Source organism: Hemiscyllium ocellatum, chromosome 29 (assembly GCF_020745735.1).
Source record: "Hemiscyllium ocellatum isolate sHemOce1 chromosome 29, sHemOce1.pat.X.cur, whole genome shotgun sequence".
NCBI lineage: Eukaryota > Metazoa > Chordata > Chondrichthyes > Orectolobiformes > Hemiscylliidae > Hemiscyllium > Hemiscyllium ocellatum.
The window spans coordinates 14,960,097-14,986,399 of record NC_083429.1 but is presented as its reverse complement, the minus strand read 5'-3'; the positions used below and the strand labels follow the sequence as shown (position 1 = coordinate 14,986,399).

At 44.1% G+C, this 26,303-nt stretch overlaps 1 protein-coding gene across 3 annotated transcripts in view; it reads right to left on the bottom strand.

The window, feature by feature from the left end:
* The window catches only part of acad8 (acyl-CoA dehydrogenase family, member 8), a 110,485-nt gene extending 98,106 nt beyond the window's left edge, over positions 1 to 12,379 (bottom strand). For 2 of the 3 annotated variants that reach the window (XM_060846760.1, XM_060846759.1), the window contains exons 1-3: positions 12,227 to 12,379; positions 11,717 to 11,817; positions 4,649 to 4,818 (exon numbers count right to left, since the gene is read on the bottom strand). In XM_060846760.1, the coding sequence (XP_060702743.1) occupies positions 4,649 to 4,818; positions 11,717 to 11,817; positions 12,227 to 12,350 (395 nt within the window). In that variant the 5' untranslated portion in view covers positions 12,351 to 12,379. Of the gene's footprint in view, positions 1 to 4,648; positions 4,819 to 11,716; positions 11,818 to 12,226 lie in introns of those variants that run through there. The other variant, XM_060846761.1, reaches the window with a different exon arrangement.
* Between the last annotated feature and the right edge of the window lie 13,924 nt (positions 12,380 to 26,303).

Here is a 26,303-nt window from a genome sequence, read left to right as displayed (position 1 = left end):
AGAAGGAGCCCTTAAGTTATATGATCGAATAGCGTAAGTCTGCTCCATCAGGTTTCTTCTGCCATTTGATCATGGGTGATATGCTTTTCAATCTCATCCTCCCACTTTGTCCCTGTAACTCTCAATCCCCTTATCAGTTAGGTGCATTAGTCAGACATGACTTCTCCTTGACAATGCCAAGCTGACTCAGCCCTATTTACCATGTACTTCCAAGTACTCCAAATCTCATCCTGAATAACAGATGCTAAAATCTTGCTAACAACCAAAATTAAAGATCAGGCAAACTTGTCAAGTTTCTTGTCTTCTTCCTCCCTCCTTTAACAGAGATATTGCATTAGCCATTTTCCAGTCCTCTGGGAGCCTCACCAACTCCAGTCATTTCTGAACCACTACCACTAAGCCTCCATAATCTGCTGAGCTACCACTTTCAGAAATCTGGGGAGTAGTCCGTTTGGCCCAGGTGATTAATCCAACTTCATAAGTTTCAGCTTCCCCACCATATTCTCCTTAGTCTTTTATATTACAAACTAGCTTCTGCTCATATTCCATCTTCGAATCCGTTTTTTTATGAAGTTATCCTCTGCAGGTCTTTAAAGGGTTTCTAATCTAATGCTTCCCAATAATCTTCTTCACATTCTATGTTTTGTTCTGTTGCTTTTATGCTGTCCATGACTTCCCTTGTCAGCCAGGTTTCCACTCTTTAGTACATTGTTTCTTCCTTTGGATGAATTTCTCCTGTGTGTCCTGAATTATCCCCAGAGAATCCTGCCATTGCTGCTTCACCCTCTTTACTGCTAGGGCTCTCCTTCCAAACAACTCTGGTCAGCCCATGTCTTTGTAGTCACCTTCACTCAACTATAATACTGTTACATCCGATTCCAGCTTCTCCCCCTCAAACTGCAGGGTAAATTCTATCATATTATGGGCACTACCCCCGGGGGATTCTTCACCTTCAGCTCCCTAATCAAGTCTTCCTCATTAAACATAATCAAATGCCCGATCCCTAGTAGACTCTTCTACAAGCTGCTCCAAAACAATCCATTTCACAGAAATTCCATTTTCCGAAGACCTGCTACCAATCTGATTTTCCTAGTCTACCTGCAGTTCCCTATGATTACTGTAATAGCCGTAATTTGGAGATGCCGGCGTTGGACTGGGGTGTACAAAGTTAAAAATCACACAACATCAGGTTTATTTGGAAGCACTAGCTTTCGGAGCGCTGATCCTTTATCAGGCGGTTGTGGAGTACTTTTTAGTTCTACTTTCTAATTTAGCACATTGAAGCTCATATTCCATCACCAGAACCTCTTTCTAGCGATATTATTGGTATTTATATAGATCACGACATCTGGATCTTTCCCCTCCTACTCCAAATTCTTCTGTAGCCCAGATTTGATACCCTGAATCAGGCACTAGGCAGGATCTACAGCCTTCAGTACTCTCGATCCTGGCCAGAGAACAGCATCTATTCCCTCAACTATACAATCCCCGATTACAACTACACTTCTTTTTCTCTCTCTAGTCTTGAACCACAAGTGTACCACAGTGCCATGGTCAGTTTGCTCATCCTCTCTACAATCCACACTTTCATCTACACAGGGAGCAAGAATCTCACACTTGCTGGACAAGCTCAAGAGCTAATGGTTCTACAACATAATTGTCAGGATCCCTCTACCTACCTCACTCACAGTCACACAATCCTGTCCCTGACCAAATTCAAGGCAACTAATATAAGATGTGACTGCCTCCTGAAACACAGAGGATAACTTTCTCCCTCCCAATATGTAGCAGTGTTTGAAAATCAGACTGCCAGAATTCCTCAACCAACGAACAGTTGTTACAGATGTGGTCACTATGAACAACAATAGCTTCCACATCATGCAGGACAGCAGGTCACCCAAACTTGAATATCTATTTTATTTACAGTACTTAGTTCTTAATTTGACTTAGAAATTTTCCTACTGGTCATTTAATTTGTAACCTACAAACATTTCCCCTATTTACCTTCATTTTGAAAGTAACCTAGAGTCGATAGTCATATTAGAAGCTGTTGTGGTTCTGTTCGCCGAGCTGGGAGTTTTTGTTGCAAACGTTTCGTCCCCTTTCTAGGTAACATCCTCAGTGCTTGGGAGCCTCCTGTGAAGCGCTTCTGTGCTGATTCCTCCGGCATTTATACTGGTTTGAATCTGCCGCTTCCGATTGTCAGTTGCTGTCCGCTGCAGTGGCCGGTATATCGGGTCTAGGTCGATGTGTCTGTTGATAGAATTTGTGGATGAGTGCCATGCCTCTAGGAATTCCCTGGCTGTTCTCTGTTTGGCCTGCCCTATAATAGTGGTGTTGTCCCAATTGAATTTGTGTTGTTTGTCATCTGAGTGTATGGCTACTAGCGATAGCTGGTCGTGTCGTTTCATGGCTAGTTGGTGTTCATGGATGCGGGTTGTTAGCTGTCTTCCTGTTTGTCCTATGTAGTGTTTTGTGCAGTCCTTGCATGGGATTTTGTACACTATGTTGGTTTTGCTCATGCTGGGTATCGGGTCCTTTGTCCTGGTGAGTTGTTGTCTGAGGGTGGCTGTTGGTTTGTGTGCTGTTATGAGTCCTAGTGGTTGCAACAGTCTGGCTGTCAGTTCAGAAATGCTCCTGATGTATGGGAGTGTGGCCAGTCCCTTGGGTTGTGGCATGTCCTCATTTCATTGTCTTTCCCTAAGGCATCTGTTGATGAAATTGCGCGGGTATCCGTTCTTGGTGAATACCTTGTATAGGTGCTCTTCTTCCTCTTTTTGTAGTTCAGATGTGCTGCAGTGTGTTATGGCCCTTTTGAATAATGTCCTGATGCAACTTCGTTTGTGTGTGTTCGGGTGGTTGCTTTCATAGTTCAGGAGCAAAACCAACGTAGTGTACAAAATCCCATGCAAGGACTGCACAAAACACTACATAGGACAAACAGGAAGACAGCTAACAACCCGCATCCATGAACACCAACTAGCCACGAACGGCACGACCAGCTATCGTTAGCAGCCATACACTCAGATGACAAACAACACGAATTCGATTGGGACAATACCACTATTATAGGGCAGGCCAAACAGAGAACAGCCAGGGAATTCCTAGAGGCATGGCACTCATCCACAAATTCTATCAACAGACATATCGACCTAGACCCGATATACTGGCCACTGCAGCGGACAGCAACTGACAACCGGAAGCGGCAGATTCAAACCAGTATAAATGCCAGAGGAATCAGCACAGAAGCGCTTCATAGGAGGCTCCCAAGCACTGAAGATGTCACCTAGAAAGGGGACAAAAAATTTGCAACAAAAACTCCCAGCTCGGCGAACAGAACCATAACAACGAGCACCCGAGCTACAAATCTTCTCACAAACTTTGAATATTAGAAGCTATCAACAGGTTACCTGCAATGTCACTTTTGTGCTGAGCCCCTGATCCTGGGCTTCGATTTATTCTGTTAAAAAATATCTTACAAGCTATGAGCCAAAAAAACAAGCAAACAATACCGCTTGCCTGCTGCGCCAAACTTTGAAACTACCTCCAAATTCCCCACACCATATACTCACTTGGGCTGTCTCTCACTCTGGACCCCTCCTTCCTCAGTGTGTGCAGCTTATTGATGATAAAATGAATGGCTGTTAAGTTGTGATGGATGTTCCAGAGTTGTTTCAGGGTTATTTCTAACTTCAAAAAGTACTTGTCTGGACTCAGGAATTGAGGGAACACTGAAATAATTACTGATGACACAAAGGTGAAGGCAACATGGAAGTAATGGTGCCTTAAAGAACCTACTACTCATTTCCTTCCAAACAATCAACATTTCTATTGTTTAGAAACCCACTCAACCTTTCCGCATAAGATGAGGAAACTTCATAAACCTTCTCTGGATTGCCTCTGATGCCAGCATATCTTTCTTTAGCGAAGGGGCTCAAAACTGTTCACTGTATGTCGGCTGAGGATTAACTTGTACCTTATGCAGTTTTAGTAAAACCTCCCCAACCTTTATACTCCAGCCCCTTTGAAATAAAAGCTAACATTCCATTTGCCTTCCCTATTACCTGTTGAATATGGAAGTTAGCTTTTTATGATTCATGCATGAGAATTCCTAAATTCGGTAGCTTCCTTCAGTCTTTGTAAATAATACATAGCTCCTGTATTCTTTTTGTCAAAGTGCATTACCTTACATTTTCCCACATTAGATTCCATCTGCCAAGTGTTTGCCTGCTCGCTTACATTGCCCTATATCCCTCTACAGATTATGTTATTCTCAACACTCTCCTTTCCATCTATTTTCTCATCCATAAATGTGGCTACAGTACTTCGATTTTCCTCATTCAAGTCATATGTTGGAAATAATTGCGGCCCAAGCACCAATACTTGTGGCACTCTACAGACCTTGCCCACTACTCTTTCAAGAACCTTTTCAAAAGGTGCCTCTTCAATCATGTCTTCATTCAAGTCCTCAAATTTCCCTACTATTGCTAGTTCCTTTTTACTCCTGCAAAACCTCTCCACTCATATACACTGTATAAGACATCCACTGTTGTTGCTGTGATGAGCGATAACACTACAAGGAGAGGATCAGTTGCTCTGGGAATTTTAAAGTACTTGTCCGTTGGGTGCAATTTTCAATGCTACTTACTTATGAATGCTGATGTAAGCAGTGGTACTTGCACAGCCTGTTGATAATGCTTCAAATATGATCGAGGTGTCCACTCGTGATAGTCCTGATCCCCCAACATCTTGACGAACATAAATCCCACCAAATCCAAGTTGCGCAGCTTTCCTCATTGTCTCCACTGGAAAGATTTCCTGCTCAATATTAAAAGACATAAATGATAAAAGACCTGGTGGGCGGCACGGTGGCACCGTGGTTAGCACTGCTGCCTCACAGCGCCCGAGACCCGGGTTCAATTCCCACCTCAGGCGACTGTGTGGAGCTTGCACATTCTCCCTGTGTCTGCGTGGGTTTCCTCCGGGTTCTCCGGTTTCCTCCCACAGTCAAAAGATGTGCGGGTCAGGTGAATTGGCCATGCTAAATTTCCCATAGTGTTAGGTAAGGGGCAAATGTAGGGGTATGGATGGGTTGCGCTTTGGCAGGTCGGTGTGGACTTGTTGGGCTGAAGGGCCTGTTTTCACACTGTAAGTAATCTAATCTTAAAAAAAACCTTTTAAAGAAAAGAAACAAAAACATACAATATGAAAAAAATCAGACTGAGGGAGTTTTAACAGCCATCATAAGATGACCAAAAATAAACTATAACATCAAACCAGAAGGTAACAAAAACAGACAGTACAGCCTTCTTAAAGATATAAAAAGTAAGAAAGAGACAACAAAGAATGAAGCAAGGAAAATAATGGGGTAACAAGAAACTGCAGAAGAGTTAAACAAATATTTCCCAGTCTTCGCAGGACAAGATACTATTGGCATTACAAAAATACTAAATGGGGGAAGAGGAGGAAATAAATATAATTACCAGTGAAGGGAAAGTTTAAGGAAACTACTGGGGCTAACCATCCACTGGGCTTGATGGGTTGCACCTAGGTGCGGCTACAGAAATAGTGGATGCACTGTCTTAATCCGCCAAGAATTGTTGGATCCTAGAAAAATCTCAGAATTGGAAAACTGTCTATTTACAATGGAAAGATAACAACAGGCAAGTTGGACTAATCTTCCAAATTACAAATTTTAAGCTATTATAAAAGATGTAATAGTGGAGCATGTAGAAATGTATAACATAATCAAGTAGAGTCAACATGGCTTCATGAACAAGAAATCATGCATGACAAATATATTAGTTTTTGAGGTGGTACCAAATAGTGGATAAAGGGGAACCAGGAGATGTAGTATATTTGGATTTCCAAAAGGCATTCGATACCATACATAAAATTACTCAATGAGATAACCCTAGTATTTGAGGTGGTATAAAGGGTTGAGGAGATAGGATTGCCTAACTAACAGAGCAGAGAGTTGGGATAAAGGAGTCATTTTCAGGATGCTAACTGTAAACCAAGGAAAGATACAGCAGCCACAATTATTTACAAAATAGTGACTTGGATAATAGAAGTAAACATACTATCACTAAGTTTGAGGTTGACAAAAATAGGTGGAAAGGCAAGTGGTGATGATGACTTAAGAGTCTACAGATAGATAAAGACAGAGCTAGCAACTGACCAAAATCATAGCAGATGGAATATAATGTGGGAAAATGTGAGGTTTTGCACTTTGATGGGAAGAACAGAAGAACTAAGTATTATTTAAAACAGAAAAGATTGTAAAAAAGCTGCACAGAGGAATTTGTGGTTGCTGGTATATATATCACAAAAAGTTAGCATCCACTAGCCTTTATTTCAAAGGGAATTTTTAGTAAAAAACAGGAAAGCTTTGCTTAAATTATACCAGTAACTGATCAGACCACAGCTGAAGCAGAACCATAGAATCCCTACAATGTGGAAACAGTCCTTTGGCCCAACAAGTCCACACCGACTCTCCGAACAGTACCTCACCCAAATCCATTCCCCTACCAAATTACTCTACATTAAACTCTAACTAACACTATGGGCAACTTAGCATGGCCAATTTACCTAACCTGCACATCTTTAGATTGTGGGAGGAAACTGGAGCACCCAGAAGAAACCCACGCAGACACGGGGAGAATGTGCAAACTCCACACAGACAGTTGCAAGAGGCTGAAATCGAACTCGCGTCCCTGGCACTGCGAGGCAGCAGTGCTTATCACTGAGCTACCGTGCCACCCGAGTACTTTCAACAGTCTCAGTTGCCTTATCTTAAAAGAAAATCCTGGTATTGTGGGTAGTCTAGAGAAGGTTAACTAAGTTCACTGCAGGTATGGAAGGACTTTAGGAGGAAAGGTTGAGTAGTTTGGGCTTGTACTTACTGGAGTTCAGAAGAATGAGAGAGGACCTTATAGAAACATGCAAAATTCTTAGGGGTTTGACAAGGTCGATGGGGAGACGTTGTTTCCCCTTCTGAGATTCCAGGACCAAAGAGTAAAATCTCAGAATAAGCAGTTGTTCATTTCTCAAGTTTTCTCTCAGATTGGTAAATCTGTAGAATTCTTAAGCATAGGGCTGTCAAAGCTGGGTCGTTAAGTATATTCAAGGCTGCGTTGGCCACATTTCTAATGACTAAAGTAATCAACACTTGCGGATAAGCCAGAAAAATTGAGTTGAGGATTATCAGAACATAGATCAGTAATGCACAGCACAGGAACAAGACCTTTGTCCCAACATGTCTGCGTCAACTACAAAAGCATTCTAAACTAATTCTATCTGCTTGCACATGGTCTATTCCATGCCAATTCATGTGTTTGTTTAAATGCTTCTTAAACATTGCTACTGTCTCTCCTTTTACCATCTTCCCTGGTAGCACAAGCCAGGCACCTACCACTCTTATTCTCATGCATCTCCTTTAAATCTTTCATCACTTGCCTTAAAGAACAGCCATGATTTCACTAAATAGACTACTTTTGCTCCTACATCTTATAGTCTTTCACTTCAGAACAAAACCCAAAAGGAAATACTAAAAATATACAATCCCTCAAATTGATAATCCCCTATGTGTAATAATAATAATTATTATTATGTGTAATAATGTATGAAGTATAAAATATATCACAGCACAAGGATTGGTGCTGGGTCCAGTACTTTTTGTCATTTACATAAATGATTTGGATTTGAGCATAACAGGTACAGTTAGTAAGTTTGCAAATGACACCAAAATTGGAGGTGTAATGGACAGCGAAGAAAGTTTACAACAGGACCTTGACCAGATGGGCCAATGGGGTGGCAGATTGAGTTTAATTCAGATAAATGCGAGGTCTTGCATTTTCGGAAAGTAAATCTTAGCAGGACTTAAACACTTAATGGTAGGATCCTTGGGAGTGTTGCTGAACAAAGAGACCTTGAAGTGCAGGTTCATGGCTCCTTGAAAGTGGAGTCACAAGTAGATAGGATAGTGAAGAAGGCGTTTGGTATACTTTTGTTTATCGGTCAGCGTATTGAATACAGGTGTTGGGAGGTCATGTTGCGGCTGTACAGGACATTGGTTAGGCCACTGTTGAAATATTGCGTGCAGTTGTGGTCTCCTTCCTATCAGAAATATGTTGTGAAACTTGAAAGGGTTCAGAAAAGATTTACAAGGATGTTGCCAGGGTTGGAGGATTTGAACTATGGGGAGAGGCTGAACAGGCTGGGGCTGTTTTCCCTGAAGCGTCGGAGGTTGAGGGGTGACCTTATAGAGGTTTACAAAATCTTGAGGGGCATGGATAGGATAAGTAGACAAAATCTTTTCCCTGGGGTGGGGGAGTCCAGAACTAGAGGGCATAGGTTTAGGGTGAGAGGGGAAAGATATGAGACCTAAGGGGCAACTTTTTCACACGGAGGTGGTACATATATGAAACGAGCTGCCAGAGGAAGTGGTGGAGATTGATACAATTGCAACATTTAAAAGGCATTTGGATGGGTATATAAATAGGAAGAGTTTGGAGGGATATGGGCCGGGTACTGACAGGTGGGACTAGATTGGGTTGGGATATCTGGTGGGCATGGACAGGTTGGACTGAAGGGTCTATTTCCATGCTGTGCATCTCTATGACTCTATGACATGCCTTCAGCTTGTGTAATATAGACCCATATTACACCTGTGGAGATTTAAAACCAGTAAATTGCATAGATTTAGTAACAGATGAACTGTAGTGATTACAGCTATCATTCTCAAAACAACAATAACCGCTGAAGGATGCCGCAAATTACCAAATAAAGAAAGTAGCTGATGCTGGGACTCAACATCCATCTTGCATATACATTTACTGCAAGGTGAAACAGGCCAGGATTTTGTGGTTAGCTGCAAAACAGGTGAGCTGACTACTGTCTGAATAAAGCTGGCTGGTGACTTACGTCAAGATTTCGACTCACCCAACAACTCTAGTTCCAAGTTTAGCCCTTGGCGACAGAAAATGGCAATTTGTAATTACTGTCACATCCCCGTAACAAATCAGGTTAAACGCACTTAAAAATCCACCATTAAAAATAAGATTTCTACAAAAAGGAAAATAATTTTAAACTATAGAATTTTTTATCAGAATAATGACTTTCCACAGCTACAGAATTAACTTTCCAGGGAGTATGAGGATGCTTTATGGTAATTGTGACACTAGTCTGCTATGAAAAGCAGTTACACTCCAGTCAACAAGCTCCAAATTTTTCCAGGATAGCTCAAGTGAGAAAATAGTACCACTGATCAGGACCACAGTGGAGATTACCGTCTGGGGGAAACCTCTGCAGTGCAACTTCTGAAATAGCAGAGATACGCTATTTATTCATGAAGGTGTGGATGTCAATAGCAACATCATTTATTGTTACGCACAGGCATGTCTGGGTTTCATGTTACCAGACCAGACTTCTGAAGTTACTGTTAATATCAATGGTATAATGAAACACTTCGCTGTCATTATCACAACAAAATTCAGGCCATTGTAGTATCTACATTCATTCCCTTAAGCATTCATTCTGTTCAGTTTGAAAGATGGCTTTGTTCTATTCTAAATGTAAAAGGACTTAACTGATGATAGCAGTTGTAGTTAATGTGATTGCAAACATTAAAATAGTAACACCAACATAATTAATCTTGACTTAACAAATTTAATCAATAATGACTGTACAGAACCTAATTTATTTAAATTAATGAAAAGCACCAATTATCCATTCTTGAAATGTAATTTTAAGAATCGATAGGTCAAATTTCAGATCCATTAGTTTAAAACTATATATTGACAGGTGACATTTGTGTCACTGTTTATCCAGTAGAAAGGATCAGATGGCTAGGGGATTCAATTTGCACTTCATCATACCTTATTTAATTAATAATTCTCAAATTGTCAGCATGAAATGCTCATTCTGGTTATCAGAAAGTGACAGCAAACATTCTCCTTGAATTGCCAAAGTCTTTACTTGAGTACTTCCTGTACACAGGATACTTTGAGACTGGGAGGGAAACCTGGAGGTGATAGTATTCCCGTGCACCTGGTGCCCGTCACTTGAATTGTGTATATTACAGAATAATTTAATGCATGCTGTAGACAGTACACATTTCAGCTATATTTTCTCCATCAGGGTACTAAATGTTCAGATGTGGGTACAGCATCTTAATCGAATGGGCAGCTATATTCAGGATGGTATTAAATAGAACATAAAATAGTACAGCACAGTACAGGCCCTTTGGCCCATGATGCTGTACTGAGCATTTACCTTAATCTAAGATACCTACACATCCTCAATTCACTACTGTCCACAGACTTGTCCAGCAGTGGCTTAAATGTCCCTGATGTTAGAATATTTAGTGCAATTCCAACGACAATTATCTGGCCAAACGAGGAGGGTTCCATCACTTGCCTGCTTTGTGCTTTGCAGATGGTAGTGAATTATCTGTTGCAGAATTCACATTCTCACCTAGTTTTAAATATCTTAATCAAAGTGTTTATACATGTTGTTTCACATCTCAATGGTAGGTAAGACTCAGAAGTAGGGACACCAGTGCATCTCAAGAACCTTACCATGGTATCCAAGGAAATTTGGCAAAGTGGATCCACAATTGGCTAAATGGCAGGAAACAGTTAATGGTTGAGGTGTGCTTTCCAACTGCAAGTTGATGTCTCACAAGTGGTTCATGTTGGGGCCTCTGCTGTTTATAGTTTTTATACAAGTTTTGACAAACTGATCAGTAGCAAATAAAATTCAATCATGATAAATGTGAAGTGATACACTTGGGTAGGGCGAACAAGGCAACCGAATACCTGACCAATAGCAGGACTCTGGAAAATACCGAGGGTCAGAGGGACCTTGGTGTGCAAGTACATCAGTCCCTTAAGATTTTAGGACAGAAGGATAGTGATTAAGGCAGCCTATAGTGTGCTCCCTTTATTACTTGGATTTTCAAAGGATCTATAGCTAATGTCTGAATAGATGGAATCAGCAAGTAACAGACTGAATAATTAACTATAAAACAAGTTAGAGTAGTTTTAAACTGTTTACTCAGATTGGCAAAAGGTGGGAGAACGGACATGTAAATGGAAAATTAATTTCAACAACTGAGTTGGTGTTTTAACATTATGAAAGATTTTAATAGAACAAAAGATTATGGTTTCATTTGCAGGCACTTGTGGATAACTTTGATCATGATTCTTTGTTTGGAACATAAACACTGTTGGTGGTCCAGTTAGACCAATTAATCTATCGATCGTGGCAAATTTCATGTTTTCTGATAGCACGTGGAGTCAAAATCAAGTTGACTAAAGGCTACAATTCCTGAAGAAGGGCTCATGCCCGAAACGTCGATTCTCCTGCTCCTTGGATATTGCCTGACCTGCTGTGCTTTTCCAGCAACACATTTTCAGTCCTGATCTCCAGCATCTGCAGTCCTCACTTTCTCCTAAAGGCTACAATATCTCTGTAATAATAAGGCCTCAAGAAAAAGATTGTGCACTCTTCTCTTCTGGATGAAGACAACTGTGAGCTCTTCCACCTTGCCTTTTTATGATTCACTATTGTCTTCATCATTTGTAAATGGATATGGCAAAGGTCTGATCCAATTCAACAGCTGTACATCATTGTATAAAGCACAGTATTCTATTTTAAATATAAGTTGGTGCAGTCAACATGAACATATACATTTAGCAGGATGTCACTTTACCTTCTGATCCCACTCTGCCATGTGTGGACTCATTTCATTCAAAGCAAAACTAAAGGCAATTTTCTGGAATTCTTTCTGATCGTCCGAGAGCCCTATGGAAGCTGTAAAAAAACACATTCAGTCCACTGTGCTTGCGTCAGTTCTGTGGAAGCTATGCAATTAGGTCTATTTTTTTCTTATTTACCCCAAAATCTTACCTTTTTCAAATACTTATCTGATCTCACCTGCCTCTACCTCTTTTACTAACGAGCCTAAACCGGTCTTACCAAGTTACCAACCCTATGACTACAGCAGTTTCGCATTTACTTTTCGCGATTTTGAACGTGTCCATTAAACTTTCGTTGACGTAAGAATAACCTTCTCCAATTTCCCCGCAGCTGAATGTCGTCTGATTCCTCCGAAAGCATTTGCCCGGCTCCTGCAAACGGATTTATACAGAGCTGACTGCTACCGCCCGGACTGTCCCCAAAGCCCATGCACCCTGCTGCCTCCGGTATACATTCCACTCACGGTCAATACAGGTGGAGACGGTCCTGCTGTGCACGGAGCTAAACAGCGGCACGCAGGCCCTAACAAACCCCGAAGCTGTAAAGACGCGTTTCCAGAGCAAGCGCTGAACTGTAAGCGCCATCATACTGAAGAACCTTCACATCCAAACACAGAGGAGTGTCACACTCTGCCCAGTGTTACCATTGGGCAGGGCTCGAGTCAGGGGCGGGGCTGGACACGCTGTGATGACGAGCTGTGGAGGGACAGGGTAGGGGGTAATAGTTATCATAGCATTCCTGACAGTGGAGAGGTAGTCCATTCGTGACCCAACAAGTCCACACCAACCCACCCAGACCTATTTCCCTATATTTACCCCTGACAAATGCACCTAACCTAGACATTCCTGAACACTATGGGCAATTTAGCATGGCCAACTCACCTGACCTGTACATCCTTGGATTGTGGGAGGAAACCGGAGCACCTGGAAGAAACCCATGTAGACACGCGGGGGGTGGGGGAAATGTGCACCCAGAGTACCTGGAGAAAACTCCACACAGTCATCTGAGGCTGGAATCGAACCTGGGTCCCTGGCGCTGTGAGGCAGTGGTGCCAATCACTGAGTCATCATGATGCCCTGTTGGTGCATGAATGCAATGAGCTGCCAGAGAAAGTGGTGGGGGTGGTTCAATTACAATATGTAAAAGGCATCTGGATGGGTTATATGAATAGGAAGGGTTTAGAGGGATATAGGCCAAATGCTGTCAAATGGGACTAGATTAATTTATAATATGTGGTCGGCATGGCTGAGTTGGACTGAAGGGTCTGTTTTCATGCTGTGCATCTCTATAACTCTAACTAAACATCTCTGCCTGATCTTCTACGTATTCAGGTTTTTCCTGTATCATTTCATCAAACAGGGTGTCAGGTAACTGGACATCAACTCCATCTTTCTCTTTCGTTTTTCTTTCTTGCTGTAACTTAGATTAGATTACTTAGAGTGTGGAAACAGGCCCTTCAGCCCAACAAGTCCACACCAACCTGCCGAAGCGCAACCCACCCAGACTCATTCCCCTACATTTACTCCTTCACCTACCACTACAGGCAATTTAGCATGGCCAATTCACCTAACCTGCACATTTTTGGACTGTGGGAAGAAACCAGAGCACCCCGAGGAAACCCACGTAGACACGGGAAGAACGTGCAAACTCCATACAGTCAGTCGCCTGAGGCGGTAATTGAACCCAGGTCTCTGGTGCTGTGAGGCAGCAGTGCTAACCACTCTGCCACCGTGCCGCCCATGACTGTGGGATTGTGTTACCACACCATCTGGAAAAATTCCAGGGGATATATTTTTCTTTAATATCCTCTATTCCCTGGTTTTCTTTCACCTTCTCCATTATAAGGGGCATCGCTCCCACCTTTGATCCTGCAAGGTCATTTCCAATGTATTCCTGGAATAGACACACTTTCAATCACACCCGCTACCACTTCCCTGATTTTGAGCGGACATTTCAACCTGATCTTACACAGGGGGATATCTCTGTCCATTTATTCCACAAATGATCACTTTCTCAGGTAACAAGTCAGAAAGATTGCAAATACTTTGATATCTTGCTATGAGAGACTAATCAGTTACTGTATCTGTCAATATGGTAATGTTCTCCCTCTACCTTCTCCCCCTGTCCTTCCTAAGTAAACCCTATCTACAGAGGTGAAGTCTTTGTAGAGATCAGGCACTATCTCACTATCTAGCCCCACGCTAGGCTGTGCATTCTCCTGCAATTCCTTGATTCCTTTCAGGATTTCTTTTACTATCTTCACTTATCCTACTAGTTTTAAATTCTTTTATCACATCCTTTTCCCCACAGCCTTTCCTCAACGATCAGCACTTTCTCCCTTTTCACAGTGGGCACACCTGAGGCTTTTTGCTTCCTTTTCACCCTCTTGGGCTTCTTTTCTTTTACCTGTGGTAAGCTATTTCCAGTGTGATCTACTTTTTGTTTTGTAGTGAAGAATCTCCTCTTCTCCCAATTTCCATGCCTCACAGAATCAAATTCTTGTCGGATACTAAATTTCAACTTAAACACCAATGCATATTCAACCACCATCTCTGAAACTCTTCTCACTTCTTGAGCTTTTTGGTCAACCACATAGCTTCTCACCCAAATATCAAAGTTGCTATGTTTAATTCTTTCAAACTCAACATAGGTCTGACCTGGTTTGTGCGCCGATTTCCTCCCACGGTTCCAAAGGTGAATTGGCTATGCTAAATTGCTCATAGTGTTCAGAGATGTGTAGGCATTGTTCAGGAGTAAATGAAGGGGAATGGGTCTGGGTGGGTTGCTCTTCGGAGGATCAGTGTGGATCTGTTGGGCCAATGACCTGTTTCCACACTTGCAGGGATTTTATGATTCTATGAATGCATGAACAAAGTCCCCACCACCTTGAAAGACATCAATTGGAAACAGTAGACTTTTGGGGCGCCGCAGTGGCTGGTATTGCTGCTTCACGGTGCTAGGGACATGGGTTCGATTCCAACCTCGAAGTGGAGCCTCTATTCCAGTCCTTGTGGGGTTTGCACATTCTCCATGTCCCCGTGTCTAGGTAGAAGGAAAGGGAGAGCAGAAAAAGAGAACAAAAAACATAGGCAAACAACGGATTATTGACAGGAGCCAGGGAGCAATAAAAGCTAGATAGGTGATAGTGAGAACTATTGTTGAAAGTTGGTTTATTGTAGTAGATTATTTTACAAAATAATCTCAGGGGCCTCAAGGTACAGATCAATACCTTTACTGAGCTAATTTTAAGAGAGACCCCAGAGAAAAGATTCTCAGGTAGCAGTAATTCAAGGATTCGTCCAGTATTTATACATTTTAGATCACAAAGACAATACATAACCAAATTTCAAAATTCTGTTTTAAACAAACTTTTTTTACACATTCCAAACATGGTGAGGGACCATGTAAAATTTGATTTCACACTCCTTAACTTCTAAAAGAAAACTTGGATGAACTTCAACAATTGTACATCCCTGTTTGGCGTTAGACTAAAAAGGGAACGTGGCTCAACCATGCTAATAAGGAAAATGAGGGATATTGTTAAAGCCAAAGAAGACTGGCAGGAGCCTGGAAGAACACACCAAGCCAGGCAGCATTAGGAGGTGCAGAAGTCAATGTTTTGGATGTAAGGACTGCAGTCCTGAAGAAGGGTCATACCCAAAACATCAAATTCTGCACCTTCTGATGCTGCCTGAATTGCTATGTTCTTCTAGCCTCCTGCCTGCTTACTTTGGATTCCAGCATCTGCAGTTTTTTTTTTGTCTCTTGTCCAAACCCAAGAGGAAGCATATACATTGGCTAGAAAAAACAGGAAACCTGAGAACCAGAAGAAATTTAAAATTTAACAGAGCAGAACAAAAGGTTTAATTTGGAACGGGACATAGACATGAGAGCAAGCTTGTGGAAAGATATGTGAATAGAAAAAACATTAGTGGAAACAAATGAAGGTCCTTTACACTTCACATCAGGTGAATTCATAATAGACAACAAAGAGATGGTAATCAAACTAATACTTTGGATCTGAGTTCACCAAGGAGGACATAAATAATCTACCGGAAATGCTAGGTGACTGTGGGTCAAGGAGGAACTGAAGAAAATCCTTATAAGTGAGGAAATGGTATTGGGGAAATTGAGGAGATTAAAACCTGATAAGTCCTGATGTTTTACATCCCAAAGTACTTAAGGAAATGGCCTTACAAATAGTGGATGAGTTGGTAATCATTTCCCAAAATCTATAGATTCTGGAAGAGTTTCAATGAACTGGAGGGTAGCTAGTGTAAAAGGAGGCAGAGAGAAAATGCGGAATTATAGGTCAGTTAGACTGGTATCAGCGATGGGGAAAATAGAGTCATAGAGATGTACAGCATGGAAACAGACCCTTTGGTCCAACCTGTCCATGCCGACCAGATATCCCAACACAATCTAGTCCCACCTGCCAGCATCCAGCCCATATCCCTCCAAACCCTTCCTATTCATATACCTCATCCAAATGCCTCTTAAATGTTGCAATTATACCAGCCTTCACCACATCCTCTGGCAGCTCCTTCCATACACGTACCACCCTCTGCATGAAAAAGTTGCCCCTTAGGTCTCTTTTATATCTCTCCCAATTCACCCTAAACCTATGCCCTCTAGTTCTGGACTCCCCGACCCCAGGGAAAAGACTTTGTCTATTTATCCTATCTATGCCCCTCATAATTTTGTAAACCTCTATAAGGTCACCCCTCAATCTCCGAAGCTCCAGGCAAAACAGCCCCAGCCTGTTCAGCCTCTCCCTATAGCTCAAATCCTCCAACCCTGGCAACATCCTTGTAAATCTTTTCTGAACCCTTTCAAGTTTCACAACATCTTTCCGATAGGAAGGACACCACAATTGCATGCAATATTCCAACAGTGGCCTAACCAACGTCCTGTACTCAATACTCTGACCAATAAAAGAAAGCATTCCAAACACTGGAATCAAATATTATAGATGTAATAACTGAGCATTTAAAAAATGATGACAGAATCGGTCAAAATCAGCATGGATTCACTAAAAGGAAATCATACTTGACAAATTGTTTGGAATTTTTGGGATGTGACCAGTAGAGAAGACAAGGGTGAATCAGTGGATGTTATGTATCTAGACTTTCAAAAGGTTTTTGACAAGGTTCCACGCAAGAAATTAGTAAGGAAAATTAAAGCTCTTGTTATTGGACAAAATATATTGACGTGGATAGAGAATTGGTTGGCATACAGGAAAAAGGGAGTTAGAATGAACGGGTCTTTTTCAAAGTGGCAGGCAGTGATGTGTGGGGTGTCACCAGGGTTCTGTGCTGGGACTCCAGCTGTTCACAGTAAACATAAACAATTTGGATGAAGGAATTGAATGCAAAATCTCCAAATTGCAAATAACACTAAGTTGGGTGGCAGTGCATGTTGTGAGGAGGATGCTAAGAGGCTGCTGGGTGACTTGGACATCTGGCTGAATGGGCTGATACTTGATAAATGCAATTTAATGTGGATAAATGTGAGGCTAACCACTTTGGTTGCAAAAATAGGATGGCAGATTATTATCTGAATGGTGGCAGTTTAGGAAACATTCAGGTGCAACAAGACTTGGGTGTCATGGTGGAACACTTGCTGAGGGTTGGCATGCAGGTGCAGCAGGCAGTGAAGAAAGCTAATGTCATGCTGGCCGTCATAGTGAGAGGAATTGAGTATAGCAGTAAGGATGTGTTTTTTTACAGTTATATAAGAGTCATTTTATGTGTTATATGTGTGCAGCTTTGGTCTCCTAGTCTGAAGAAGGACGTTGTTGCTATTGAGGGAGTCCAGCAAAGATTCACCTGATGGATTCTCACGATGGCGGGACTGACATATGAAGAAAGACCAAATCGATTGGACTTCTACTCACTGAACTTTAGAAGAATGAGGGGGATCTGATAGAAACATATAGAATCCTGATGGGTTTGGGACAGGCTAGATGCAGGAAGAATGTTCCTGACATTGGGAAAGTCCAGAATTAGGAGTCACAGTCTCAGAAGAAAGGGTAAGCCATTCAGGACTGAGGCGAGGAATAATGTGGAGGAGCCAGTGTTGGACTGGGGTGGACAAAGTTAAAATTCACACAACACCAAGATACAAGAGACATTTAACATCATCAACAACACCCTCACAGGAATAAAGTTTACCAAGGAGGAAAAAAACCGACAACAAACTCGCATTCCTGGACGTCACAGTCGAAAGAAAGGACAACGGAGAACTACAAACCTGCGTATATGGAAAACCGACAAACACTGACCAAATACTTAACTACACCAGCAACCATCCCAACACACACAAACAAAGCTGTATCAGAACACTATTCCATAGAGCCACCACACACTGCAGCACAGACAAATTTCGGCAAACAGAGGAGAACTGCCTATACAAGGTATTCAAGAAGAACGGATACTCAAAAAATACAGTGCGCAGATTCCTCAAGAACAAACCATGACAAGCAGACCAAACACAGCCAGAAACCGTAACCACCTTACCATACATCAAAGAAGTTTCAGAAATGACAGCCAGACTACTAAGACCCCTCGGACTCCTAGTAGCACACAAACCCACCAACACTCTCAAACAAAAACTAACAAACTTAAAAGACTCTGTACAACCCATGGACAAAACCAACATCATCTACAAAATTCCATGCAAGGACTGCCACAAACGCTACGTAGGACAAACAGGAAGAAAGTTAGCCACCAGGATACACGAACACCAGCTAGCCACAAAAAGACACGACCCTCTCTCCCTCGTAGCCCTACACACAGATGAAAAAAAAACACCATTTCGACTGGGACTGGGACAGGCTAAGCAAAGACATGCCAGAGAATTCCTAGAGGCCTGGCACTCCAACCACAATGCCATAAACGAACACATAGATCTAGATGCCATCTGTCAACCCCTTAGAAAACGAACAGGAAATGACATCACTACAAACCCCAGGAACCTAATCCAGGAGAAAGATATAAATAGAAAGCGAGAGACAACAGCTTCGCTTCACTTGTAGGTCGCCACTGATGATGTTACCTAGCCAGGTAATGAAACATCTGGATATCAAACCTACAGCTCAGTGAGCAAACCTACGCAAGGTTATAGTCCAATAGATCCAAATAAACTTGTTGGACTACAACCTGCTGTTGTGATTTTTTAAAACTGAGATGAGGAAGAATTTCTTCACTCAGGGGTTGTGAACTCATAGAATTCTCTACCACAGAAAGTTGTTGGAGCCAGTTGTTTAGAAGGGAGGTGGACATGGCCCTTGTGGTTAGAGATGCTGTACTAACCAAAGGTGTATGGAGAGAAAGTGGGAGTGGAAGACTGAAATTGCATGGTTAGCCATGTCTGGTGGCGCCAGCTCTAACGGCTGAATGTCCTACACCTACACCTATTATCCATGCTACCTTATCTCCTCTCTGAAGCCTGTGCTTCATTCCCATCTTTGACTGAACCTCATTGCTGTTTTTCTGGGCATGGTCCTTGCATTCCATTTTCAAATAAAGCCTCAGGGTCAATGTTTTTCAGCACATTGCAGTTTCACAGAAAATCTTCAGTTAATCTGGGCAAATCATAGAGCCCTTGCTAACAAAAATAAGCAAGTGTCTCAGGAATTCTCCTCACTATAGGGACTGGCTTTGAAATGGCTGTTCAGAGTCCATATACTGTGCATATGTAAATAAAGGGTGACAGGATACCAACCTGTGTGGTTCTTTCAGTGACAATGAAAAAGAATTAACAGGAGATTCACAGAGTCTCCTAATTCTATGGATTGGTTCTGAGCTGGTTGGTTAGAGCCCGTGTGTTGTGCACATTTAAATAAAGGGTGACTTGATGACAGAATACCTGCCTCTGTGCAAATATTGCAGTCAGTAAGTGGGTCATAGATTCACACAGCATGGATACAGACCCTTCAGTCCAACTGGTCCATGCCAACCAGACATCCAAATCTGGCCTAGTCTCTTTCACCAACATATCCCTCTCACCCCTTCCTACTCATGTTCCACTCATGTGCCTTTTAAATGTTGTAGTTGTACCTGCCTCCCCCATTTCCTCTGGCAGCTCATTCCATACATGCACCACCCTCACATCCTTTTTAAATCTTTCTCCTCTTATCTTAAACTCACACCTTCTAGTTTTGGATAACTCCATTCTAGGAAAAAGACCTTGCTCAGCATGATGTTATAAACCTCAATAAGGTCAGCCCTCAGCCTCTGATGCTCTAGGGAAAAAGAAAATCACAGCCTATTTTGCCTCTCTAACTCAAACCCTCCAGTCACGACAACGTCCTTGTCAATCTTTTTGGCACCCTCTTAAGTTTCATTAAAAAAATACAAAAACACAGGAGTCTCAGAATCTCGTCACTCAAGGGACTGGCTGTGAGCAAGGTAGTCAGAGTCTAGATACTGTGGTGTGTATGGAGAGAAGGCTAACTTGTTCTGTTGCCTGCTTCTCACTTTGGACCTGCTTTTCGACAATTGCCTAGGCCCCCGCCCCCGCCCTATAGACTGCTGCTGCTGATTAAAGAGGCAAAAAAATGCAGATGTTGGAATTCAAAGTAGCCAGGCAGGAGGCTAGAAGAACACAGCAAGCCAGGCAGCATCAGGAGGTGGAGAAGTTGATGTTTTAGGTATAACCATTCTTCAGGACTAATGCCTGCTGTCCAGAGATTAGATTAGATTACTTACAGTGTGGATACAGGCCCTTCGGCCCAACCGACCCACCGAAGCGCAACCCACCCATACATATACCCCTTACCTAACACTAGCATTTAGCATGGCCAATTCACCTGACCCGCACATCTTTGAACTGTGGGAGGAAACCGGAGCACCTGGAGGAAACCCACGCAGACACGGGGAGAACGTGCAAACTCCACACAGTCAGTCGCCTGAGGCGGGAATTGAACCCAGGTCCCTGGCGCTGTGAGGCAGCAGTGCTCATGGACTCATGGACTGCCACTGCCGCCTTCAACCATGAGCTGTACAGTGGTTAGCACTGCTGCCTCACAGCGCCAAGGACCTGGGTTCAATTCCCACCTCAGGCGACTGACTGTGTGGAGTTTGCACGTTCTCCCCATGTCTGCGTGGGTTTCCTCCCACATTCCAAAGGTGTGCAGGTCAGATGAAATGGCTATGCTAAATTGCCCATTGTGTTAGGTGATGGGGTAAATGTAGGGGAATGGGTCTGGGTGGGTTACTCTTCAGAGGGTCGATGTGGACTTGTTGGGCCGAAGGGCCTTTTTCCCACAATGTAGGGAATCTAATCTAAAACCTCGCTGGCTTCCGCCCCCACATTGTCTGAATCTCAGGGGCTCTGAGCCAGATACCCTCCCTACTGTAGCTGAGTGTAACGGAAGCCGGAAGTTTGGGTGGGGTCAGCCAGGGGTGACAAAGGCAGTCTTTCCGGAGATAGCCCCGCCTCCAGCCTGCCCCCAGCCAATGGTATTTGTTGAGCAACCGGGCTCGTATCTCCTGAAGAGGCTGGGGGAGTGAGAGGGAAGGTAAGGCAGCCATTATACCTGAGGAGAGGTGCTCCATATCATTGGAGTGCGGGACTGTTCCTCCCCCCAGGGTGAACCTTCGGCCTTTGCTGTGCCGCGGCCTCGCAGGTCCGGAGTAACTCCACCGATCCCCGGGGCCCGGTGTAGGACTCGGTGCAGTCACTCAAAACCTTGCTGGGTCATTAGGTGGTGAAAAGGAGGAAGGTATTTTCCTCAGTGCCTGTCCCCTACCCTGTCCAATCTATTTTACCGGGTGCCTTAGTCCTGGGGGAGAGCCTTTCCCTGAGGGATCAGGTCACCCAGCTTCAAGAGAGGAGTGGGTCCCGAGCCTCCACCATTCGGATGACCCACAACCAGAATACTCTTGTGGAGTCCAATGATTTGAAGGCTTTCAATCGAGTAGCTTACTTTGGACCCTTCAAAATTTTTAATGTAGTCTAGATCCTAACTTTTTTTTGTCGGGAACAACATCCAAAGAGAATTTAGAAGAAAGTCCGAGGAGTTATTTACTGAAGCTTGCAATTCCCCTGTGCTGTCTCATCTTGTGACTGCGACAGCTAAAACAAACTGGAAGAAACCAACTCTCCTTCCATTGTTGAAATGGTACCTTTGTTATCTCTGCTTTTATGATCTTTCTTCAAAAAAAACCAAGGACAAAATAACCTTAAAGTGACAGCATTGTCACACTGTGGACCATGCATGTGCTATTTGTGAGTGAAAGCTAAGCAGATTCAGAACAGATTAGTCCTTGGATGTGCAGTACTGTTAAGTAGATTAGATTAGATTACTTGCAGTGTGGAAACAGGCCCTTCGGCCCAACAAGTCCACGCCGAAGTGCAACCCACCCATACCCCCACATTTGCCCCTTACCTAACACTACGGGCAATTTAGCATGGCCAATTCACCTGACCCGCACGTCTTTGGATTGTGGGAGGAAACCAGAGCACCCAGAGGAAACCCATGCAGACACGGGGAGAATGTGCAAACTCCACACAGTCAGTCATCTGAGGCGGGAACAGAACCCGGGTCTCTGGCGCTGTGAGGCAGCAGTGCTAACCACTGTGCCACCATGCTGCCTACAAAGTGTGGTACAGTGGCTCAATGGTTAGCACTGCTAACTCACAGTGCTGGGGAGCTGGGTTCAACTCCAGCTTTGGGTGACTGTACAAACTCCACACAGCCCATGTCTGTGTGGGTTTCCTCTGGATGCTGTAAGATATGCAGGTTAGGTGAATTGGTAATGCTAAATTGCCCATAGTGTTCAGGAATGTGTATGCTGGGTGCATTAGTTAGGGGAAAAGTAGAATAATAGGAGAAGGGGTCAAGGTGGGATATTGTTCAGAGGAGAAAGTGAGGTCTGTAGATGCTGGAGATCAGAGCTGAAAATGTGTTGCTGGAAAAGCGCAGCAGGTCAGGCAGCATCCAAATAACAGGAAATTCGACGTTTCGGGCATAAGCCCTTCTTCAGGAATGAGGAAAGTGTGTCCAGCAGGCTAAGATAAAAGGTAGGGAGGAGAGACTTGGGGGAGGGGCGATGGAGATGTAATAGGTGGAAGGAGGTCAAGGTGAGGGTAATGGGCTGGAGTACGGTAGGGGCGGAGAGGTCAGGAAGAAGATTGCAGGTTAGGAAGGCGGTGCTGAGTTCAAGGGATTCGACTGAGACAAGGTGGGGGGAGGGGAAATGAGGAAACTGTAGAAATCTGAGTTCATCCTTGTGGTTGGAGGGTTCCCAGGCGGAAGATGAGGCGCTCTTCCTCCAACCGTCGTGTTGTTATGTCTGGCGATGGAGGAGTCCAATGTCCTTGGTGGAGTGGGAGGGGGAGTTAAAGTGTTGAGCCACGGGGTGGTTGGGTTGGATGGTTGGTCCGGGTGTCCCAGAGGTGTTCTCTGAAACGTTCCGCAAGTAGGCGGCCTGTCTCTTCAATATAGAGGAGGCCACATCGGGTGCAACGGATAAAATAGATGATGTGTGTGGAGGTGCAGGTGAATTTGTGGCAGATATGGAAGGATCCCTTGGAGAGAAGTAAGGGAGGAGGTGTAGGCGCAAGTTTTGCATTTCTTGCGGTTGCAGGGGAAGGTGCCGGGAGTGGAGGTTGGGTTGGTGGGAGGTGTGGACCTGACGAGGGAGTCATGGAGGGAGTTGTCTTTTCGGAACGCTGATAGGGAAGGGGAGGGAAATATATCCCTGGCGTTGGGGTCCGTTTGGAGGTGGTGGGAATGACGGCGGATGATACGCTGTATATGGAGGTTGGTGGGACGGTAGGTGAGAACCAGTGGGGTTCTGTCCTGGTGGCGGTTGAATGGGCGGGGCTCAAGGGCGGAGGAGCGGGAAGTGGAGGAGATGCGGTGGAGGGCATCGTCGATCACGTCTGGGGGGAATCTGCAGTCCTTGAAGAAGGAGGCCATCTGGGCTGTACGGTATTGGAACTGGTCCTCCTGGGAGCACATGCGGCGGAGACGTAGGAATTGGGAATACGGAATGGCGTTTTTACAGGGGGCAGGGTGGGAGGAGGTGTAGTCTAGGTAGCTGTGGGAGTCAGTCGGTTTATAGTAGATGTCCGTGTTGATTTGGTTGCCCGAGATAGAAATGGAAAGGTATAGGAAGGGAGGGAGGAGTCTGAGACGGTCCAGGTGAATTTGAGGTCGGGGTGGAAGGAGTTGGTAAAGTAGATGAACTGTTCAACCTCCTCGTGGGAGCACGAGGCAGCGCCGATACAGTCATCGATGTAGTGGAGGAAAAGGTGGGGGGTGGTGCCAGTGTAGTTGCGGAAGATGGACTGTTCCACATATCCTGCGAAGAGGCAGGCATAGCTGGGGCCCATGCGGGTGCCACCTCCAAACGGACCCCACCACCAGGGATATATTTTCCTCCCCTCCCTTATCAGTGTTCCGAAAAGACCACTCCCTCCGTGACTCCCTCCTCAGGTCCACACCCCCTACCAACCCAACCTCCACTTGCGGCACCTTCCCCTGCAACCGCAAGAAATGCAAAACGTGCGCCCACACCTCCTCCCTTACTTCTCTCCATGGCCCCAAGGGATCCTTCCATATCCGCCACAAATTCACCTGCACCTCCAAACACATCATCTATTGCATCCGTTGCACCCGATGTGGCCTCCTCTATATTGGGGAGACAGGCTGCCTACTTGCAGAACGTTCCAGAGAACACCTCTGGGACACCTGGACCAACCAACCCAACCACCCCGTGGCTCAACACTAACTCCCCCTCCCACTCCACCAAGGACATGCAGGTCCTTGGACTCCTCCATCGCCAGACATAACAACACGACGGTTGGAGGAAGAGCGCCTCATCTTCCGCCTGGGAAACCTCCAACCACAAGGGATGAACTCAGATTTCTCCAGTTTCCTTATTTCCCCTCCCCCCACCGTGTCTCAGTCGAATCCCTCGAACTCAGCACCGCCTTCCTAACCTGCATTCTTCTTCCTGACCTCTCCGCCCCCACCCCACTCCGGCCTATCACCCTCACCTTGACCTCCTTCCACCTATCACATCTCCATCGCCCCTCCCCCAAGTCTCTCCTCCCTACCTTTTATCTTAGCCTGCTGGACACACTTTCCTCATTCCTGAAGAAGGGCTTATGCCCGAAACATCGAATTTCTTGTTCCTTGGATGCTGCCTGACCTGCTGTGCTCATACTGTTCAGAGGGTCAGTGTGAACATTTTGGCCAAGTGGCCTATTTCCACCCTGTAGAGATTCCATTTGCACTCCCTTTTAAGTTATTCTAACAGCCTTATTTTATGTTTTTGTTTGCACTTTAGTCCAATGCTCCTAATCTTTGGGTACTGGTGCAGAGGACATTCTTGTAGGTGTGCTCCTGGGCACAGGTTGACTATGAGCAGGTGTCATTGGAGAGGGATCACACAGTATCCACCAATGCTCTTGATGCCTATAGGGAGAGGTGGGCACTGCGAGGTTGGAGTGCATTATATTTCCCCTATTACAAAATTGTGTAGATTACTTGTAAAGTGGAAATCAGGAAATAGAATTTCTTTGTAAACGTGATATGAGGAAAGGATGCATGATCCCTTTAAGAGATAAAGTGCTTTTCTAAGCTTGAGCGTTATACACAGTGTGTAAGCGGCTTCAGATTGCAGACAGTTCTAAAATTGAAACATATCAATTGGCTGTGTGATTTGGAAAGCTTAGTCTTGTTTTGATGTGTTGGCAACTGTTTGAAATGAGCCAATCAATTTTAACCAGGCCCTTGGCTAGCACAAACCTATTAAATTTAAATTTGGTGGTTTTGACAACTCAGAATCAATTGGATTATAAAGAAATTAATAAGTAATTGTGGGAAAAGATTTGCTAACCCATGGTAGGCCACAAAAGCAAATTGGCCAAATTGTACCAGGACACCTAGAATTCCCAAGCAGCTCACGATCTGGGTCAGACGGCACACAGACAATGGAATACACTTTAAACTCCCATGGACATGACAAAGATCTCACAACCCAGCAACACCAAAGCCACACAAAGAGCAGGACAGACAGACAGACACCACATGACAATGGAAGCACCTCACCTACTTGAGAAGATGAATGGAACCATGATACTGTCAGGATGTTGCAGTGTGTGAAGATTAGATTAGATTATTTACAGTGTGGAAACAGGCCCTTCGGCCCAACAAGTCCACACCGACCTGCCGAAGCGCAACCCACCTGTACCCCTACATTTACCCCTTACCTAACACGACGGGCAATTTAGCATGGCCAATTCACCTGGCCCGCACATCTTTGGACGTGGGAGGAAACCGGAGCACCCGGAGGAAATCCACACAGACACAGGGAGAACGTGCAAACTCCACACAGTCAGTCGCCTGATTCGGGAATTGAACCCGGGTCTCTGGCGCTGTGAGGCAGCAGTGCTAACCACTGTGCCACCGTGCCGCCCAGAAAGGAACAGGAACATTCATCCAATAAACTGTTTTAGTATCCTTGCAACTAAAATACTCCATTTCCAGAAACATTGTGGTTTCTCATTTCTTAATCGGTGTC